This window comes from Bos indicus x Bos taurus, chromosome 28 (genome assembly GCF_003369695.1).
Source record: "Bos indicus x Bos taurus breed Angus x Brahman F1 hybrid chromosome 28, Bos_hybrid_MaternalHap_v2.0, whole genome shotgun sequence".
Taxonomy (NCBI): domain Eukaryota; kingdom Metazoa; phylum Chordata; class Mammalia; order Artiodactyla; family Bovidae; genus Bos; species Bos indicus x Bos taurus.
The window spans coordinates 26,474,494-26,494,441 of record NC_040103.1 but is presented as its reverse complement, the minus strand read 5'-3'; the positions used below and the strand labels follow the sequence as shown (position 1 = coordinate 26,494,441).

The 19,948-nt window shown below is 49.6% G+C and overlaps 1 protein-coding gene across 3 annotated transcripts in view; it reads left to right on the top strand.

The window, feature by feature from the left end:
• Positions 1-17,828, top strand: part of LRRC20 (leucine rich repeat containing 20) — a 70,457-nt gene extending 52,629 nt beyond the window's left edge. For all 3 annotated transcript variants that reach the window (XM_027530667.1, XM_027530669.1, XM_027530668.1), the window contains one exon: positions 15,321-17,828. In XM_027530667.1, the coding sequence (XP_027386468.1) occupies positions 15,321-15,475 (155 nt within the window). In that variant the 3' untranslated portion in view covers positions 15,476-17,828. The remainder of the gene's footprint in view (positions 1-15,320) is intronic.
• The last annotated feature ends 2,120 nt before the right edge of the window (positions 17,829-19,948 follow it).

Below are 19,948 nucleotides of genomic sequence, written 5' to 3'. Positions count from 1 at the left end.
AGAGAGAGCAAGAGATCATAGGAAAAGAAAATCTTGTTAAGAATTTAACAAATAGAGCAATGGTACATTTAAAAGGAAAAGTACAGATATCCTTGGCTTTTCAAAGGTTTGCTTTACATCTCTTCACTTCACTAGTCAAAGAAATCTGAAAAGGATTTTCACTTTTATGAAAAACTAGGAGAAGTGCAAACAGCATTCAGCATTCATTTTGCAGCAAGTGTTAATAGAGGACGCTCCTACCCTGAGCAGGGAGAGTGGCCCCGCCAAGCTTCTTCCCGGGATCCCCACTCAGCATCAAGCCGCCATTGCTTTGAACTGTGTCTGTGAGCATCTGTACTATATCTCCATTTATTTTATTTTTTATTTTATTTTTATTTTTTATTTTTTTTATATCTCCATTTATTTTGTGTGTCTGTTAGTAAGTGAAAGTGAAAGTCGCTCAGTCATGTCTGACTCTTTGCAACCCCATGGACTATATAGTCCATGGAATTCTCCAGGCCAGAAAACTGGAGTGGATAGCCTTTCCCTTCTCCAGGGGATTTTCCCAACCCAGGAATTGAACCTAGGTCTCCTGCATTGCAGATGGATTCTTTACCAGCTGAGCCACATGGGAAGCCCAAGAACACTGGAGTGGGTAGCCTTTCCCTTCTCCAGCAGATCTTCCCAACCCAGGAATCAAACCAGGGTCTCCTGCATTGCAGGCAGATTCTTTACCAGCTGAGCTATCAGGGAACAAGATGTGTCCTAAGGTGATCACTTCTTCACTTTATACCATTTCTGCTTTCAAAAGCTTTTATGTGAACTCTCTGCTTTTGGATAGCGGGGCACATCTGTATCTGTATTACATAGAGATGCTTTGGGCTGCATTTGCTTAATTCTGCCCAATACAGTTTCACTTCTTACTGTTGAGCCCAACAATTCTCGGAGTCAGTGGGGGCAGGGGTGGTCCCAGGACCAGCAGCATCATCTTAGAACTTGATAGAAATACATATTTTTAGGCCCCTCCCCAGACCTCCTCAATCAGAAACGGGGGAGGGAAGTGACCTCCTCAGTCAGAAACTGGGAGAGGGAAGTGGACAGCAAATGGTTTTGTTTTCTTATTTTGACCTGTGGGATCTCATTTCCCCAACCAGGGATTGAACACAGGCCATGGCAGTGAAAGTGTTAACTCCTAACCACTAGACCACCACCTGATATGAAGAGCCGACTTATTGCAAAAGACCCCAGTGCTGGGAAAGACTGAAAGCAGGAGGAGAAGGGGATGAGAGAGGATGAGATGGTTAGATGGCATCACCAATTCAATTGACATGAGTTTGAGCAAGCTCAGGGAGTTGGTGAAGGACTCACAAAGAGTCAGACATGACTGAGCACCTGAACAACAACAACAGACCACCAGGGAACTCCCTAGCAATTTATATGAATAATCACCGACCCTGCCCCCAAATGATGCAGATGCATGCTGAAGTTTGAGAACCCCCATCGGAGGCTCTGGCTTCTCCAAGTGCCACCCAGAGGCAGGGTGGGTATCACCGGTTAGAAATTCAGGACCATGGACAGAGGAGCCTGGTGGGCTACAGTCCATGGAGTCAGACATGACTGAGTGACTAACACTTTCTCTTGGTCATGGCTCAGTGTGTAAAGAATCTGCCTGCAATGCAGGAAATGTCAGAGACGTTGAGTTCAATCGAGTTCAATCCCTGGGTCAGAAAGATCCCCTGGAGGAGGGCATGGCAACACACCCCAGGATTCTTACCTGGAGAACTCCATGGACAGAGGAACCTGGTGGGCTATAGTCCGTGGGGTCACAAAGGGTTGGACACGACTGAAGTGACTGAGCACACACAGGCTTCACCTCCAACCTCCTGAGAAAGACACCCAGATGCTTCCTGCATTGCAGGACCTTTTTCCTAAAGCTCCCAGTGCCATCTCTGGGCAGCTGACTGTGCTCATTGGCCCTGCCATCCTCCCAAGCACAATGCTCCTTAAGCTTCACAGAATTCCTCAGGGTACCCGCCACAGATCCCCATTTGGATCCCTCTGGAGTGCTTGTTTAAAAGGAAGGCTCCTGGGTCTCCTCTCAGACCCACCACATCAGATTTTGTGTGGATGGGACCCAGGAATCTGCCTTTCTAACACATGCCATGGGCGAGGCAGTGGTGTGTTGATTGAGAATCTCTGTGCAACTGATGTCTATCATTCTCTCCTTTCCTCACATCTATCCAGCTAGTGCCTAGTATAGCGCACTCTGCTTCCTGAATCATCTATTGCAACTGGTTCTTCCTTTCACACTTCACAACCCCCACCCTTGACTCCCAGTCTTTCATCATTGTTTATCTGGTGCCATGGCGCCAGCCCTCAAACATAAGGTTTCCACAAAGTACAGGACCCTCATCCCCTGGGATACAAGGATGAGGGTGGGGGGCACCGTGGAGACATGGAGGGAGCACTCCTGGCCCAAGGGGACACCTACACACCTGCCATGGCCCAGGCCCTCTGTCGCAGTAACTTCTCCCTCCTCTGGGAAGGTGGTGGGGGGAAGAGGCAGATCCTTGCAGGGAACCACAGCTTCACTCTGGTCTCCATCAATAGAAGAGAGTCTCCAGAGTGTCCTCCCTTAGCCTGGGGCACAGGTGCCCACTAGGGCCTCAGGATCGCCCTCCCCCTGCATTGATGTCAGTGTGCCAGCCTCACCCCGTTTCACGGAATTAGCTGATCAGCATCACAGGAGCAGAGAGGCATGGCTTTATTTCACTTTGGGGCTCTACCAGGCTGCCCCTTGGTGGGAGGTTCTGCAGGCTCTGTTTGTTCTGGGAACTCTTGAGGGGATGGGGAGATGAGCCACAAACACTGAGTACCAAGTGCTAAGTGAGAGGCCACATAGCGGCTGAGCAGGGAAGGGCTTCCTGGGGAGCAGGAGTGAGTGGGACCCAGTCCTTTTGTTCCGAAGCACAGCCTCTCTGTGCCTCTGGGGGGACAAAAGGCGACTTCTTTCATAAGAGTCCAGGAAATAGTTTTTAAATAGAGGAAACCCTAAAAAAGCAGAAGTTGGACTAGTGTTCTATTTGATCTAAAAAGATAAAATCGCACCGATTTCAAAATCTAACAGTCATGGCTGCTTGACACTGCTCTTCTGTAATCCTCCTTTAATTTGCTCAGGCCTCTCGTCTGGATAGGAGGTGTTACCTTCACTTGATAGTTAAGAGACAGGCTCAGAGAGATTAAACAGATTGCACAGGGGTGTGGTGGAGGCAGGATCTGAGCCCAGGTCCTTGGCACTCTTGGGCCCACATTGTCTTTGGTGTTCCAGAGCTTGCCAGGTCTACATGTGATGGGTGTGGAGGGCGTGGGTGGTGCCCAGAGAAGCATGTGCAGGTCCACATGGCTGGTAGCACCAGGACGCTGTTGGCCAGGTCACAAGGGGAGAGTTTTCTTACACAGGCCTTGCTCAGCCCTGTCATGATCCCTGTGGTGGCAGAGAAAGGAGCTCTCCCTGCAAGGAGTCACACTACAAGGGCTTTTAGCTGGTATTTACAAGGGGCTAATTGGCAAGCACACTTCCTCTAGCTTCCTGCCTGCCAGAGGAGGCTGTTAACATGTGCGTGTGTGCGTGTGCGTGTGTGTGTGTGTGTGTGTGTGTGTGTGTGTGTGTTAGCCGCTTGGTTGTGTTAGACTCTTTGCGACCCCATGGACTATGGCCTGCCAGGCTTCTCTATCCGTGGAATTCTCCAGGCAAGAATACTGGAGTGGGTTGTCATTCCCTTCTCCAGAGGCTCTTTCCAACGCAGGGGTTGAACCTGGGTCTCCTGCATTGCAGGCAAATTCTTTATTGTCTGAGCCACAAGGGAAGCCCTGTTAACCCCTAAGACGTGTCAAGAAAGAGAGGGTCTGGGAAGACAATGTCAAATCCCTGACACTAGACTCCTGCACACAAATCCTCCTGCCCCTGGTTCTTGGGCTCTAAGCCTGTCTGAGGGGAAATTGAAAGAACCCTGGGCACTGGGTTTGAATTCCCCCCTCCCCTACCAGCCGAGCACACAACAGTCTGAGCCTTGCCCTACCCCTTCCACCAAGCACTGAGTGTTACAGTGCCCAGGAGAAGAGAATTCACCCTCCAAGGTGGCAGCTGTCTGTGTGGCACTGGACTCATGCCCTCTGCCCAGTATGCCCTTGTCCAGCACCAGCAGAGCACTGCCACATACCCCACGAGCAGTGAGCAGTCAGCGCACGCATTGATCGTGAAGCCATCGTTAGACACAGCGTAGGAGTGCTTGCTGGCTGTGGAGCCTCTTGAGGGAGAAGCTGGGAGTAAACAAACAGTCTTCAACATCAATTAGACTTGGCCCCCAGACGTGGAGGGGAGCGAAGCTCTTGTTGCAGCTCCTGTCCACGTGTGTCTGCCTGGAGGGAACTAGCAAGCCAAGTCTCTGCCCAAATGGCATTCCCTGTGCCAACCAGTGAGTGGTAAAACCTTGATTACCCAGAACCTCCAATTACCCAGGATGCTCGTGACGCTCTGTTGGTAGCACACAAGAGAAGAGCAAGGAAAGTTCTCTGACATTTGCTTCAGTTCATTTCAGTTCAGTTGCTCAGTCGTGTCCGACTCTTTGCCACCCCGTGAATCGCAGCACGCCAGGCCTCCCTGTCCATCACCAACTCCCAGAGTTCACTCAAACTCAAGTCCATCAAGTCGGTGATGCCATCCAGCCATCTCATCCTCTGTCTTCCCCTTCTCCTCCTGCCCCCAATCCCTCCCAGCATCAGAGTCTTTTCCAATGAGTCAACTCTTCGCATAAGGTGGCCAAAGTACTGGAGTTTCAGCTTTAGAATCAGTCCTTTCAATGAACACCCAGGACTGATCTCCTTTAGAATGGACTGGTTGGATCTCCTTGCAGTCCAAGGGACTCTCAAGAGTCTTCTCCAACACCACAGTTCAAAAGCATCAATTCTTCGGCATTCAGCTTTCTTCACAGTCCAACTCTCGCATCCATACACGACCACTGGAAAAACCATAGCTTTGACTAGATGGACCTTTGTTGGCAAAGTAATGTCTCTGCTTTTGAATATGCTATCTAGGTTGGTCATAACTTTCCTTCCAAGGAGTAAGCGTTTTTTAATTTCAGGGCTGCAGTCACCATCTGCAGTGATTTTGGAGCCCAAAAAAAATAAAGTCTGACACTGTTTCCACTGTTTCCCCATCTATTTGCCATGAAGTGATGGGACTGGATGCCATGATCTTCGTTTTCGGAATGTTGAGCTTTAAGCCAACTTTTTCACTCTCCTCTTTCACTTTCATCAAGAGGTTTTTTAGTTCCTCTTCACTTTCTGCCATAAGGGTGGTGTCATCTGCTTAAAACAAAGCAATTCCATGCTGCCTTAGACAAGCCAGTCTAAGAGATGGGCTGTCCCTGTCTCTGTCCAGAGTGCTGGATAGCAGCCCAAATTCTCTGACCTTCAGAACTCAGCCTTGCAAGGGTCTTATTCAGGGAGTAAGAGGCTCCCAGGGGCACGGACACAGATTTAGGCATTGGAGAAATGTTCATTCACCAGCTGTTTTTGATTGAGCAGCTTGCTCTGCACTAGGCACTGTGCTGGAGATAGAGATGGACAAAGCACGCTCCCTGTTCTCGCGGGGCTCGTGGCATGTCAGTTACCCTGGCTGATACTTAGTAATTGTTTACTTCACATCTGGATCTTTTCTAAGCATTTTCAAGTGTGCTTTTGTTTAACGTGGGCGACAGCCTTATGCTGTTGTTGCTTAGTTGCTAGGTCATGTCTGACTCTTTGCGACCCCATGGACTGCAGCACGCCAGTCTCCTCTGTCCTTCACTATCTCCTGGAGTTTGCTCAAATTCATGTCCGTCGAATCAGCGATGCTATTTAACCATTTCAACCTCTTCTGCACCCTTCTCCTTTTGTCTTCAATTTTTCCCTGATGAGGCAGGTACTATTATTTTCCCCAGGTGAGGAAACCAAGGCTCAGGGAAGTTAAGTAACTTGGCCAAGGTCATGCTGCCTGGACAAAACCAGGATCACAGCCCAGACAGTCTCTCTCCAGAACCCCAGCTGTTGAGGACAGTGCTTCGCATAAGAAGAGGGACTATAGGTGGAGGGAGATTGAAAGCCGCAGGAAGATTATGGCTGAAGCACATAACTTTGGTTGGAGGAAAATTCCCTTGCGGTGGAGAGACCGGGGGTAAAGTAATGAGGCAGGACTCCCTAAGCCGTGAGTTCAGGCAGTCAGCCTGGCCCTTGGCGGCTGTGCCCCACACAGTGCAGCAGATGGGCGGCGTCCTGGGATGGAAGTGCTAGATGAATGTTTTCACCAGATTCTCTCATTAAGCCTCACCGGGAAGACCAGTGGTACTCAAACTAGCTCTGCATTCAAATCACTGGGAGATTTCAGAATACCTGTGTCCCGGCCATACCCCATGCCAGTTAAGTCAGAATCTCTGATGGAGGGTTTGGGGCTTGATGATTTTTTTTTAAAGCTCCCCAATGATTCCAATGTGCAGGCAAGGTAGAATCACTGAGCTAAGCCGGAATCTTCCAACAACAAACATTCCATCCCTCAAGAAACTATAACCTCCTTCCTTCTCCTCCCTATGTCAGCTGTGTGTATGCGCACGTGTTGCTTAGCTACATCAGGATGAGAAGAGCAATTAGCCCAGCCATGAGAGCTGACAGTTGGCTGGGAGGGTGACAGAGGTGAGCTCTGAGGACTTGCCTCTTGGCTTCTGTTCCCACTGACCCTACTGGGCCCTGGGCATGGTGCTGCTGTCCCACAAACCGCCCCTCCTGATTTCCTTGTCGCACACCTAGCGTTTTCATTTATAATTGAACCAAAGGCAACTGAGAGCATGTAGACAGCAAAACTGTGGGCCAGTTCCCAAAGTTCAGGTTTATTCCAAAGAATCATAGTGTAAACAGACAGGATGGGCCTGAGCTCTGGCACCTTGTGCTCGGGAGCCTGTGGTCCTGCCTGGGTGGGCTACTTGACTTGGCTCCCCAGTACTGGACATGCTCACTCAAGTTCAATGACCTCACCGTGGTAGCTTGAAATTGACCATGGTAGGAATATTTATACCATGAAAAAATTGGCAAATTCTGGGAATTCCCTGGTGGTCCAGTGGTTAGGACTCAGGGCTTTCACTGCTGGGGGCCTGGGTTCAATCCTTAGTCAGGGAACTAAGATCCCACTGCGTGTTAGTTTCTCAGTTGTGTCTGACTCTTTGAGACTCCATGGACTGTCTATAGCCTTCCAGACTCCTCTGTCCATGGAATTCGCCAGGCAAGAACACTGGAGTGGGTTGCCATCCCACTGTGTAGTACAACCAAAAAAAAGGAAAAAGAAAGAAAACCTTGGCAAATGCCACCAATCAGGGATGTTTCTGTCCAGTAAGTGGAGTGTTAAACCTTAGCCAGCACATCACTTCCTTATTGGTGCCCTACCACCCTCCCACGTCCCCTCCACCACCACCTTTAACTCGTTTTGTTTTCTAAAAGCTGGTTTCCCTGATGAGGCCCTCCCTTACTCATTCTCACCTAGTGCTTATCTTAAGAGCGTTTCTTCTTATTTTTCCAACTTATAAAGGAGATCTTATTTCACTGACAATGATCTTAAGTCTGAGCAGAAAGAGTTGTAAAGTTGGTAGCAGTAGGCTTAGGTTCTGAGCATGGAGAGGATTTACAAAGGAGCCATTCACACATCTGCCCCAACCCAGGAGAAGAGCTTTCAGGAGGCCATTCCTTTTCTATCCCACATGTTACCCCTCACTTCTAGACTGTTGGTGTACGCACAGCAGATGAGGCGGCTCTTGTCCTCCATCCTCCAGCTGCAAGGAAGGGACCGGCAGACAATGGGAGGCCACAGCAAAACTGCCATTGTTTCCTGAGGCCCTCCCAGAGCTTCTCACTGAAACAGTTGGAGGAGCAGAGACGTGGGGGTGGGCCGGTGCAGGGACTTCAGTGGGGAAGGGGAGGGACACAGGAGAGCAAAAGGGGAAATCTGCCCTGGAAGACAAATTGCCAGGCTTGGGCCAGGCAATCTGAGTTCCTTACTTGGCTGTCTCCAGGGCAGCCAGAAATAGGACTATATTATTTCTTTATTTTTAATTTCTTGTTTATTTATTTTGGACACAGTCTCCGGCATGTGGCATCTTAGTTCCCTGACCAGGGATCGAACCCATGCCCCCTGCACTGGGAGCACAGAGTCTTGACCACCAGATCTCCAGGGAAGTCCCAACCATGTTATTTCTGAAGAGAATCGTTATGACCTGGCTTTGACTGCATATCAGATCTGGGCTGGGGAGTGCCTCTGGCAGGCAGACGCACTAGAAGCCACGGGCCCACCTTGCTGACCAGCCTGCGATGAGGAGGAGGGAATCACAGTGGGGCTTTTCTCCTTCTGTTTTTCTTTCTCCAGAACCCTGCCCTTAGGGAAACATAGCGTCTCAAGGGTCATTGGTGGATTCCTTAAAACACTGTGCTCCCCATCCTTTTGATGGGGTGCCTAGCATGCTCTCTGCATCTTCTTGGGGAGCACTGTCTGGTCCCTTCTGGGGGCCTCTGTAGCCTCATGAGGCAGAGGACAGTTTAAAGATGAGAGGTTGGGGTTCAGAGAGGTTAGGAGCCCGCCTGAGGCTGCACAAATCCAAGTGGCAGATCTGAGGTCAGGGCCCGAATCCCTGCCCCGTCCTCTCCCCCAGTGGCCTCTCTTCACCAGAGGACTTAGAACTGCCGCACACAGCCTGCCCCGCGGGACTCGGCCTGCAGGACTGTCGGGTGCAGTGTCTCCCGTGCTGCCTGAGCGCAGGGGCAGCTTCAGCTTTCTCCCTGTGCCGCGCCCGCCCCACCACCCAGGGCTCAGCCCAGTGCTCTGTGGGGTGGAGGAGGCTCAGTCATGGCCCCCACCCGGTCTTCTGAAGGGACAGCCCTGGCTGTGAGTGTACCCCAGGAGCCTCCTTGTTACAGGCACGATTCTCCGTCCCACCAGTTTACCATAGTTTGCCTGCTCATGTCCTGTGGCATTTCAGATGGGGCCGGAAGCTCAGTATCCTTGATCGTAGCTGTTGCAGGCTCCAGGTACCAGGAGCTGTGCCAGGACGGCTCTGGCTGCCAGGCCAGCCTGGATTCTTGAGCATGAATGTGCCTGCAGCGCCCCCGCCCCACCCAGGGAGACTAAGATAGCCCCCGTGTGCTGCCCACCAGGACTGGGACACTGCCCCTGCATCTTTACCCAGCATCCCAGGTCCCACTGAAGGAGGCAGCAGGCTCCCTACTCACTGCTCGGGATTCCTTGGGGATTGAGGAAGAAATGCTGAAAAATCTTGAAAATTCAGGCATTCTGGCTGGAAGGGTTATCTTCTGAATCAGAAGTGAGACTACCAGCCGTGTGTAAGCGTTGCTTACAGTGTTGATCCAGCCTGGGCAGCCCACAGGCCCCCATGATTTGTGTCTAAGCTGCCAAGAAAACTGGCAGACTGGGGCCCTAGGCCACCAGGCTGGGGAGCCTCTGATCCCAGTTCCGGAAGGGACCAGAGGGGCTCAGCTCCACCCAAAGTGGGAATCAGAAGTCCCACTGGCCTCTGCTGTGACTTCTGGAGCTCACTCAGTAACAATTGCCACTTTCCTGGGCCCAGACTCCTCCTGTCAGTGTCCTTTTAGACCAGAGGTGCCACACATATGAAGAATCATGCTGTGGAGGGATCATTTTTATCATCTTGTGTCTAGCTTGTGCCCCTGGCATGAAACAAGTTTGCCAGTCAATAGTGCCAATGATTAGTGAAGAGAATTCAAGCTAACCTTGGAGGAGTAATTTTCTCTAAATACTGTCCATTCTGATGCTGCTATTATTATTTTAAGCTTCCACAGACATAAGCAGGAGTCTGGGAGGGCTGTCTGCAGTGGAAAGAGGGTTGGAGTCATCTCTCATTTTCTGGAATAATAAAAGTTGGAAACAACCTGCATGTCTTTAACGGTAGAAACGTGAGCCAAAGCGTGATTGCTCCATTCTTTGGACCACCAAGTGGCCATGATACTGTCACTGACTTGTAACCTGAAAAGATGTTTACAATGTGTCATCAAGAAAAACTATGTTATGGCATAGAATCTAGGAGGCTATTTTTGAAACATAGTTGTGAACAAACATACGTACACACACACACACACGTGTAAAAAAGTTGGTAAGGCCATATATCTCACATTAAGTAATTGGTTCTACATGGTGAAACATGGATGATTTTATTTCTGCTCATCAATATTTTCTCATTTTCCAAATTGGATTACTGTGCTAAAGAACTAGTAACGTATCACAGCCTTGGCCCACAGAGGCCTGGCCCTGGCTAGCAAAAGTGCCCAGAGTGGGTCAGGTCAGAGGAAGGATCCCAACTCTTGAAAGTACTGAAGTTAGAGTTGTTTAATCATATGGTGTTGATGGCGGGTTCACTGTGTGCCCAGCCCAGGTTGGTTTTAACTAGGAACTTGTGATCTAGTTCAGGAGGTAAAATGTTCAGTCATTTATTCGTTCATTCACTCATCCAACAAATAGCTATTGAGCGCCTGTGGGCACTGTGCCAGCCAGGTACTGTACTTACAGCATGAGCATAGTCCCAGAGTGTGATGTAAGATATGTTCTCCTATAAAGTGGTTCAGGAGTTTGGATGGGGACCAGAGGGAATGACAGTGGAGGGGGCCTTTGAGCGGGAATGTGAGGATCCACAAGACTCAGTGAATGGGCATGAGGGCATGCCCCATGGGAGGGGTGAGCTGGGGCTCTTCTTCCTTTCCAGGTGTGCCAAGGTCCAAAGATCTGGCTTCTGTTAGCAACATGATGCCAATGTACCATGTAGCCCTGGGGAGCTTATGTAACCTCTCTAAGCCTCAGTTTTACCACCCACAAAATGCAGATCATTTCATATCCTCCCCTCCACTCTCCAGCCACGTCCCTCTCTTCTTAGGATGCTTGAAGACTGAACGTTCTCCTTTGTGCTTTATCCAGAAACTCTCCATTTGCCTCTTGGGCTTATTGTTTGATAGCTTGGCTAGGCCAGTTGTTGATTCTGCCAGCTTTAATGCAGTCTGTTGGCCCCATTGCTTCTTCCTCTAAGCTGCTCAAATGACCTCCATGGTTAAATCAGGGGAAAGAAATACACTTAATCCCACGCCATCACTCTCCTCCAGCAGAGCCGTTTGGAGAACGCCGAAGACTCTGAAGAGGCCAACTCCGTGGGTGGTACTTGGAAATGACAGGCTGAGAACTCAGGGAGTGCTGCTCTCTCTAGGCCTGGAGTCACGCAGATTTGCTCTAAGGCTGGGCTGCAGCAGGTCTTCATGCCATGCCCAGCAAACCTCGGCAGGGGCATCCCAGGGAGACCCTCCTCCCCATCTCAGGCGCACTGGCCACTTTGCAATCCTCAGGCCTCCCTAGCTGCAGGATGGAGGAGTCATATAGTTCAGAGAGAGAAAAGTCCTTAGCAACCCCTAGTTCTTGCTTGAAAGCAGGCCAGGGGGAACAGACGTCACTTAGGGGATGGTAGACAATGGGGAACCTGATTAGGTATTGAGAGTGAAACTTTCTGGCTCAACCAACTTAGCAGAATTCTTGCTAACACTGAACATGAATGATGAACACTGAAATTCAAAAGTCAGGCCTACTTGAAAAATCCAAGGGAGCTAGAGTAGAGTCAGAGAATCATTGTCAACATAGAGAATCTATGGTTCAGTTTCCTTATCTGCCAAATGGGTCAGTATGAAGGACCATCTGATGCAAGTCCTCAAAGATCAGTTCCCAGAATCAGCCTCTTTTCTGGGGCCCATTTTATTAATAACAATGTGTTAACCTCCCTGAGCCTTGATTATCTCCTGTGTCACCTGGGATTTAATGGTAACTACTCTGTGAAATGACCTGAGTTTTTAAAAAAATAATTAATTTTAATCAGAGGATAATTTCTTTACAGTATTGTGGTGATTATTGCTATACATCAACGTGAATCGTCCACGAGTGCACGTGTCTCCCCATCCTGAATGTCCCCCCCACCTCCCTCCCCACCCCATCCTTCTGTATTGTCCCAGAGCACCAGCTTTGAGGACCCTGCTTCATGCCTCGAACTTGCACTGATGACCTGACTTTTAAAAGAAAATTATTTGTTTATTTATTATTGACTGCTCCAGGTCTTTCGTTGCTGCGTGCGGCTTTCGCTAGTTGTGAGTGGGGGCTACTCGTCCTTGCAGTGTATGAGCTTCTCATTGCAACGGCTTCTCTTGTTGCAGAGCACAGGCTCTAGGGTGGGGGGACTCAGTAGTTGCAACTCGGGGGCTCTAGAACATAAGCTCAGTTGTTTTGGCGCATGGGGCTTAGTTGCTCCAAGGCATATGAAATCTTCCTGGACCAGAGATGGAACCTGTGTCCCCTACCTTGGCAGGCAGAGTCTTATCCGCTGTGCCACCAGGGCGGTCCATGAACTGACTTCTTAAGAGCCCAAGGCAAGAGGATTTTCTTATCTGGGCCATCAGGGGCAGAGGGGATGATGTCTGTCCTGCGTACCCAGCTGCCAGGTGTGCTGCCGGCCATGGCTGTTACAAAGCTGGTGTGCTAACACAGAGAAGGGAAGCTTCCAAGTCATTAGCCCTTCTCTTCCCAGCCATTGTTGGTAGGGCACTTGGGAGCTCACTGTACATGAAGAGAGACAAGGAATTCCACAGGCAGCCCCTTCCTTTGGCTCCCACTCCTGCAGCCCCACCCCCACCCCCAGTAAGGAGCATAGAGGAACAGGCTGCTAGCAGCTGGGTAACGTGACATGAGCGTGCGGATGTGCTCCAGAGAAAGCAGAAGCTGAGTGGGCATTGATAGCAGTTGATCTTGCTTTTCCTCCACTCCCAGGAACAGCGTCTGCTCACAACCTAGTGATCTGGAAATGCCTTATCTCTGCATCTTTCCCTACCTGAGCCCCCATGTTTGCCTTGGGCTCTGGGTCCCTCCCCATCACCTCCTTCATGGCTCCTGTCCTCTCATCTATCACGTAGGTTCCTGTCTGTCAAACGGAGCCCCCCTGGCAGCGCTCTAGCCAGTCTTGCTTGGGACCCAGCTCCCGGCCGTGACCCACCCTAGTAACTCCCTGCCAGCTGCCCAGAACATGTTTTTGCGCCCACCATGTCTACGTGCCACCTATGGTGTTTGGCCCTGGGGATTCAAGGACAAAGGAAAGACTCTGCTCTTAGGAGGTTAAGAATTTCTCCTGCGTCCAGCATTAGACCCTTGGTCTAATTGATAGAGCCAGTCCCCAGGGAGCTCAGAGCCAGTCACCCCAGGGTACTAAAGGGAGAGCAAACTCCTGTACCTGTGATCAGATGTTTGATGTTACCATCACAAAAAGATTGTGACTTGCTGAAGGCTCAGGTGATGGGGAACATTTTTTTTTTTAGCAATAAAGTATTTTAAAATTAAGGTACGTGTATATATTTTTAGACATAATGCTATTGCATATTTAATAGACTACAGGGTAGGGTAACAACTTTTATATGCGCTGGGAAACCAAAATATTCAGATGACTCCCTTTTTTGAGATATTCACTTTGTTGCCGTGGGCTGGAACCAAACCCGTGGTGTCTCTGAGGAATGACTGCACAGATATTCTCTTTCATCCTTAAACGACTATGTCAGGTATATACTGTTATTATCCTGATATGAAGTTCATTTTATTATTTTTTAATTAAAGTATAGTTTTAGGTATATCGTGAAGTGATTCAGCTATACATATATTAATATATACTTTTTCAGGTTTCTTACCCACATAGATTATTACAAGATAATGAAAATAGCTTCCTATGCTATACAGTAAATCCTTGTTATTTTTTTATATATAGTGGCGTGGATCTGTTAATCCCATACTCCTAATTTATTGCTCCTCTACTCTGCCTTGGGATTCCCAGGTGGCTTGGTGGTAAAGAATCCAGTGCCAGTGCAGGAGACACAGGAGACTAGGGTTCAATCCCTGGGTCAGGAAGATTCCCCTGGAGAAGGAAATGGCAACCCACTCTAGTATTCTTGACTGTAGAATCCCATGGGCAGAGGAGCCTGGCGGGCTACAGTTCACGGGGTCGCAGAGTCGAACACCACTGAGTGAACACACATGCACCCTGCCTCTCCCCTTGGATAACCATGAATGTGCTTTATATGTCTGTGAGCCTGCTTTTGTTTTGTAAATAACTTAATTTGTATTATATTTTAGATACCACACAGAAATGATATATGGTATTTGTCTGTTTCTATCTGACTTACTTCACTCAGTATATTATTCTTTAGGTCCATCTGTGTTGCTACAAATAACATTATTTCATTGTTTTTTTCATGGCTGCATAGTATTCCATCATGTCACACATGACATCTTCTTCATCCACTCTTCTGTTGATGGACACTTAGGTTGCGTCCATGTCCTGGCTATTGTAAACAGTGCTACTATGAACATTATGTTGCATATATCTTTTCAAATTAGAGTTTCTGTCTTTTCCATAAATATATGACATGAAATTTAGTAATTTGCTTTAGGCGCACAGTGGTTATGTGGCTGACCTGGGACTGGAACCAGAGACTGAGTGATTCTAAAGTTTAGGTGTGAGGAACTGTAAATGTTACCAAGTTTTAATATAGCTTTAAAGAAAATGTGATAAAATTAACCATTTTAAAATGTCCAGTTCAGTGGCATTTGATACATTGACACTGCTCTGCAACTGTCAACTCTGTCTAGTTCCAAAATACTTTATCACCCCAAAGGAGGCCCTGCACCCATTAAGTAGTCCCTCTCCAACCCTTCCTTCCCCAGTCCCTGGCAACCACTAATCTACTTTCTGTCCCTATGGTTTTGCTTATTCTGGACATTTCATAGGAAAAGAATCACGCACTCTGTGATCTCTGACGTCCGGCTTCTTTCACTCGGCATAACGTTTTTCAGGTTCATCTGTGTTGTAGCCTCTGTCAAGCTGATATTCCATGGTTTGTCTGTACTGCTTTTTGTTCATCCATTCATCATTTGTGGACACCAGCTGTCGTGAATAGCGCTGCTGTGAACACATGTACACAAGTATTTTGAGTACCTATTTGCAATTCGGTGAATTCCACTCAGGAGTGGCATGGCTGGGATAAGTGGTAATCCTGCGTTTAATAGGATGCTTTCCTGCCTGTGGTTGTATCTCCCTGGTGGGTCCCAATGGCCTCTCGCACAGGGCTGGGTACCTAGTGCTGAGCCCACATCCAGTGAGTGAATCCATCATCCTTCTTCTCTGCCCACGTGTCCCCAACCCCCTAACCTGTCCCTTTCTCCCTGACAGACGTGCCCGTGGAGAAGCTGGCTGCCATGCCTGCCTTGCACCTCATCAACCTGCGCTTCAACCCGCTGAACGCCGAGGTGCGCGTCATCGCCCCACCACTCATCAAGTTCAACATGCTCATGTCTCCAGAGGGCGCCCGGGCCCCCCCACCCTAGGCCTGCCTCCTCATGCCCACCCAGCAAGGGACAGAGGCCACCTGGCCTGGCGCCCTAGGGGAGGGAGTCCCATGGGCCTGTGTGAGGCCAAGCTTGGGGGGCTGGGGGCGGGCGGGCTGAGTAGCGCGTGGTGGGAGGGTGCGGCGGTCCGGATAGATAGGTAGAGCAGTAGTGGGCCCTGGAGTACCTGGATGGAGGAGGCAAGGAGGGGCTTGGAGCCCAGACTCCCCGCACTCACAGCTTCTGTGCAAACCTGAGCAGGTCCTCTGAGCCTTACAATTCGAGAAAGGGGGCAATGGCGGGGGCTTTTGCCTCCTTTTGGCTCCTAGAAGGCTTTTGGCAGAACACATACCTCCAAGTTACCTTCAAGTCATCAGTACCTTCTGGGCCCATGGATGAGCATTGCTGCGCATTTTCCGGGCCCTTTTGGGTTTGAGGCCTTGTTTCTAGTGCTAAGAGCCAGCAGCTGCCCTGAGAGTGACAGAAGACAACTTCCATCTATTTATTGTTTCCTGAGGACCGACCTGGATGAGGCCCTCCACTGTGCCCCGTCCTCAGCCCTCTGGGCCCCTGGATTGGCGCGAACCCGAACTAGGAGTCACGGGAAAGCTGCAGAGAGTGTGGCCCAGCGCTGCGGCACGGCTGAGAATGTTTGTGTAGGGGCCCAAGGACCGGCGGGAGCATATCAAGTAGGCTCTGTGCTTCCCCATGACTAAGAAATCAGTGGCGTTGGAAGTCCAGACTGCTCCCTCCCTCCTCCGTGGTGACCAGGTTTGCCTGGCATCAGTCCTGCTGCAGGAACGGCGACCCAGAGAGAAACATGGCCATTTGCACCTGTGCCACCCTCAGCACAGTCACCCTCAGACAGTTGGCTGACTGCCTTGTCATTGGTCCATGTGGGGGCAGAAGGCACCATGGACCACTGGATTTGTGACCAGCCAGTTCCCAGGCTGCCACCACCCAGAGCCCTGATGACCTAGTCATCTCTAGACCCTCGATCTGGAGTCTAGGGTGTGGCCAGGTAATTGTGTGACCAGCCATCTCTGTTTGCCCGGGACTGAGGGGTTTCCTGGGACGTGGGACTTTCAGTGCTAACACTGGGACAGCATCTGGCAAATGGGCAACTGGTCCCTCCATGGGGCCTGGGGCTCTGGCTTCCTGACCACACCTGTGGTTTGGACAACTACTGACCCCGTGATCCCTAGATATATCTACCTCCCACCTTCTCATCTGTGGAGCTAGCAGACTCAGAGACCAGAGCCCACCTGGCCTGAGCTACAGGAGACAGTGGAGGCCTCAGGACTTGCAGCAAGCTAGACTACCCGGATCCTACATCTGTGGACTAGTGGCCCTCTTCCCGTCCTGAGGTTAGGCTGTTCAGAGCTCAGACCGCTGCTCAGAGCACTAACCGTTTCTCAGAATGCTCCCAGGCTCACTCCCCGTCCCCGGCTCCACGTCCTGCCCCTGCCCGGGCCTTCGGTCTCGGCAGGAGGCTGACTGGTTGGCCCACTGTTGGCCCATTGCTGAGTGATCAGTGTTCGCTCTGCTCATCTTCCAAGGCCTGGTTGGTGAAGCTCTGGGGGAAAGTGTTTTCAGGTTGAGGAGGCTGAAATGGGATCTCCTAGGGCTTCGGAGTTCAGCCCTGGACGGTGGGGACAAGTGAGCAAGCCTGTGGTCCAGCCCAGGCTGGTTGGGATAACCTAGACTGTGTCCTGGAGTGGGGTTTTCCTTGTCAAAGAAGGGGTGCACTTTTCCGATATGCAGGAAGATACTGTATGGCCAGAGCCTTGCAGCTCTAGTGTGGTCTGTGGGGATGCCTGCAGAGTTGGCATCCATGGGAGCGCGATAGAAATGCAGAATCCCAGGCCCCATTCTAGACTTCTGGAACCAGAAACTGCATTTCAGAAGATCGCCAGCTGATTCCCACAAACAGGGGCCTGGGGTGATCCTGGGGACATTCTCAGAGTCGAGGGTGAAGGTTCTCGGCTCTCCCTCTGCACCATCGGTGGAGTCTGAGTCTGCTTATGTCCCCCTAAACCAGCCCTCAGAGCCCCTGGGCCCCTTTGATCTTTCCAGAGGCTGCGTGGTGCTCCCAGTGAAGGGACTGATCCAAAGCCACCAGGAGAGGAGAGCCGGCTTTGCTTGGCCTTCCTGGCTAACCTCTGCTGCTTCCCCAGGTCATCGCCTAAGGCCCTTAGACAGGGTGGCTTCTGGAAGCTGTTTTCTACTCTGCTTGGAGAGTTTGCCCATGCCTGCTGGGAAAGCTTGGGCAGTCAGAGAAGGCCCCACATCAAAGCCCACTGTGTGAGTGAGCCCTTCGCTTCAGGCTGCAATAAAGAATGCGTTGGTTTCATCTGCCTGTTGGTGTTTGATTCATTCTCATGCACAGATCTCACGTGGCCCTAGTGGTGACCCCATTCACCGGCAAAGAGGAGGGGCTGCCCCTCTGATTGAAATTATGGGGTAAAGCAGCTTGCGGCTTGGAATATTCACAGTGGGCAGAGGCACAGACAGGCAGAGTTGATGCCTGCCCTGACACTGTGTGGCTGCAGAGGTCTAAACATCAGTCTGGGGGGACCTGGTACCTGCAGAAGGATGAAGGGGCCCACTGTCCCCGCCTTGCCATTTCTCCCTGACTGATGCCAGAAATTATACCCTTAGTGGGTCATTTCTCAGGGTCTAAAGTTCTCAAGGAGGGGTCTCAGGACCAGCCAGGGAGTTGGTTAGAGATCTCACCCCAACTCCACAGCTACAGAATCAGATCCTCCGGAGGTGGAGCCCAGCACTCCACTTTAATGATCTTTAACTCCAGGTGTTCTGATGCAGGTGAGAAACTGCTCCTGGGTTCAAGGTTTAAGTCAGTTTTTGTTTTCTGAATCTGGGAGATCAACCTGAGTTTGCCTTGAGTTTTAGGCCAGCCCTGCCATCACTTTTGTTTAACAAACACATGTAGAGCTTAATGCACACCAGGCAGTGTCTAAGCATGTTATGGATATTAACTCATTTAATCTACCTAACAACTGCAGTGAGTTCTGTGCATTGGACAAATTCCTTTCCTCTCTCTGGACCCTGTTTGCTGTCTGTAAAGGGAAGGGGCTGTAAGGAGATCCCCAAGGGGCTTTCTAGAACTCACTCTGTCTGTGGTTCTGGGGGCTTCACTATGGCTGTGTCTTTGGACCAGCCTGGACTCAGGCTGCCACTCACCCCACCCCAAAGGTCGAACAGAAGACTCCCCCGACTCTGTTTTTTCTTGCTGAATGCTGGCTCACCAAAAGTATCATAGGCTGAGAGTGTTGGTCAGACAGAGCCGAGACAACTTTTCTCCAGGTCGGGGAGATCTTTACCACACCTTCCCAGCGTGCCAGCATAGGGAGGGCACAGTCACAGGAAGGAGATTTCCGAGTCTGGTTTCAGGTGGGGCTTTCTGTGCAGGGAAAGATGCCTTGACTAGGATAGCATAAAGATCGTGATAGAGTTTAGGATAGGTGGACACAAGGAGACGTTTTGAGGCGAGGGGTTCAAAGAGTCTTAAGATGTAAGCTCTTAAGTAAGAGCTTAAATGTAAGATCAGAAACTATAAAACTCTTAGAGGAAAACATAGGCAGAACACTCGATGACAAAGCAGTATCTTCTATGACCCACCTCCTAGAGTAATGGAAATAAAAACAAAAATAAACAAGTGGGACCTAATTAAACTTAAAAGCTTTTTGCACAGTAAAGGAAACTACAAACAAGGTGAAAAGACAACCCTCAGAATGGGAGACTGACAAAGACTTAATTTCCAAAATATACAAGCAGCTCATACAACTCAATACCAGAAAAACAACCCAATCAAAAAGTGGGAAAGAGACCTAAACACATTTCTCCAAAGAAGACATACAGATGGCTAACAAACACATGAAAAGATGCTCAACATCACTCATTAGAGAAATGCAAATCAAAACTACAATGAGATGTCACCCTGCACCAGTCAGAATGGCCATCATCAAAAAGTCTACAAACAATAAATGCTGGAGAGTGTGTGGAGAAAAGGAAACCCTCTTGCATTGCTGGTGGGAATGTAAATTGCTGCAAATCAATGTAAATTGATACAGCCACTATGGAAGACAGTATGGAGATTCCTTTGAAAACTAGGAATAAAATCACCATATGACCCAGCAATCCCACTCCTAGACATATACTCTTGAGAAAACCATAATTGAAAAAGACACATGTACCCCAATGTTCATTGCAGTGCTATTTGTAATAGCTAGGACAAGAAAGCAACCTAGATGTCCATCAACAGATGAATGGATAAAGAAGCTGTGGTACATATACACAATGGAATATTACTCAGCCATAAAAGGGAGCACATTTGAGTCAGTTCTGATGAGGCGGACAAACCTAGAGCCTATTAGAGTAAAGTAAGTCAGAAATGTAACTATCATATGTTCTCGCATATGTATGGAATCTAGAAAGTTGGTACTGGTGAAT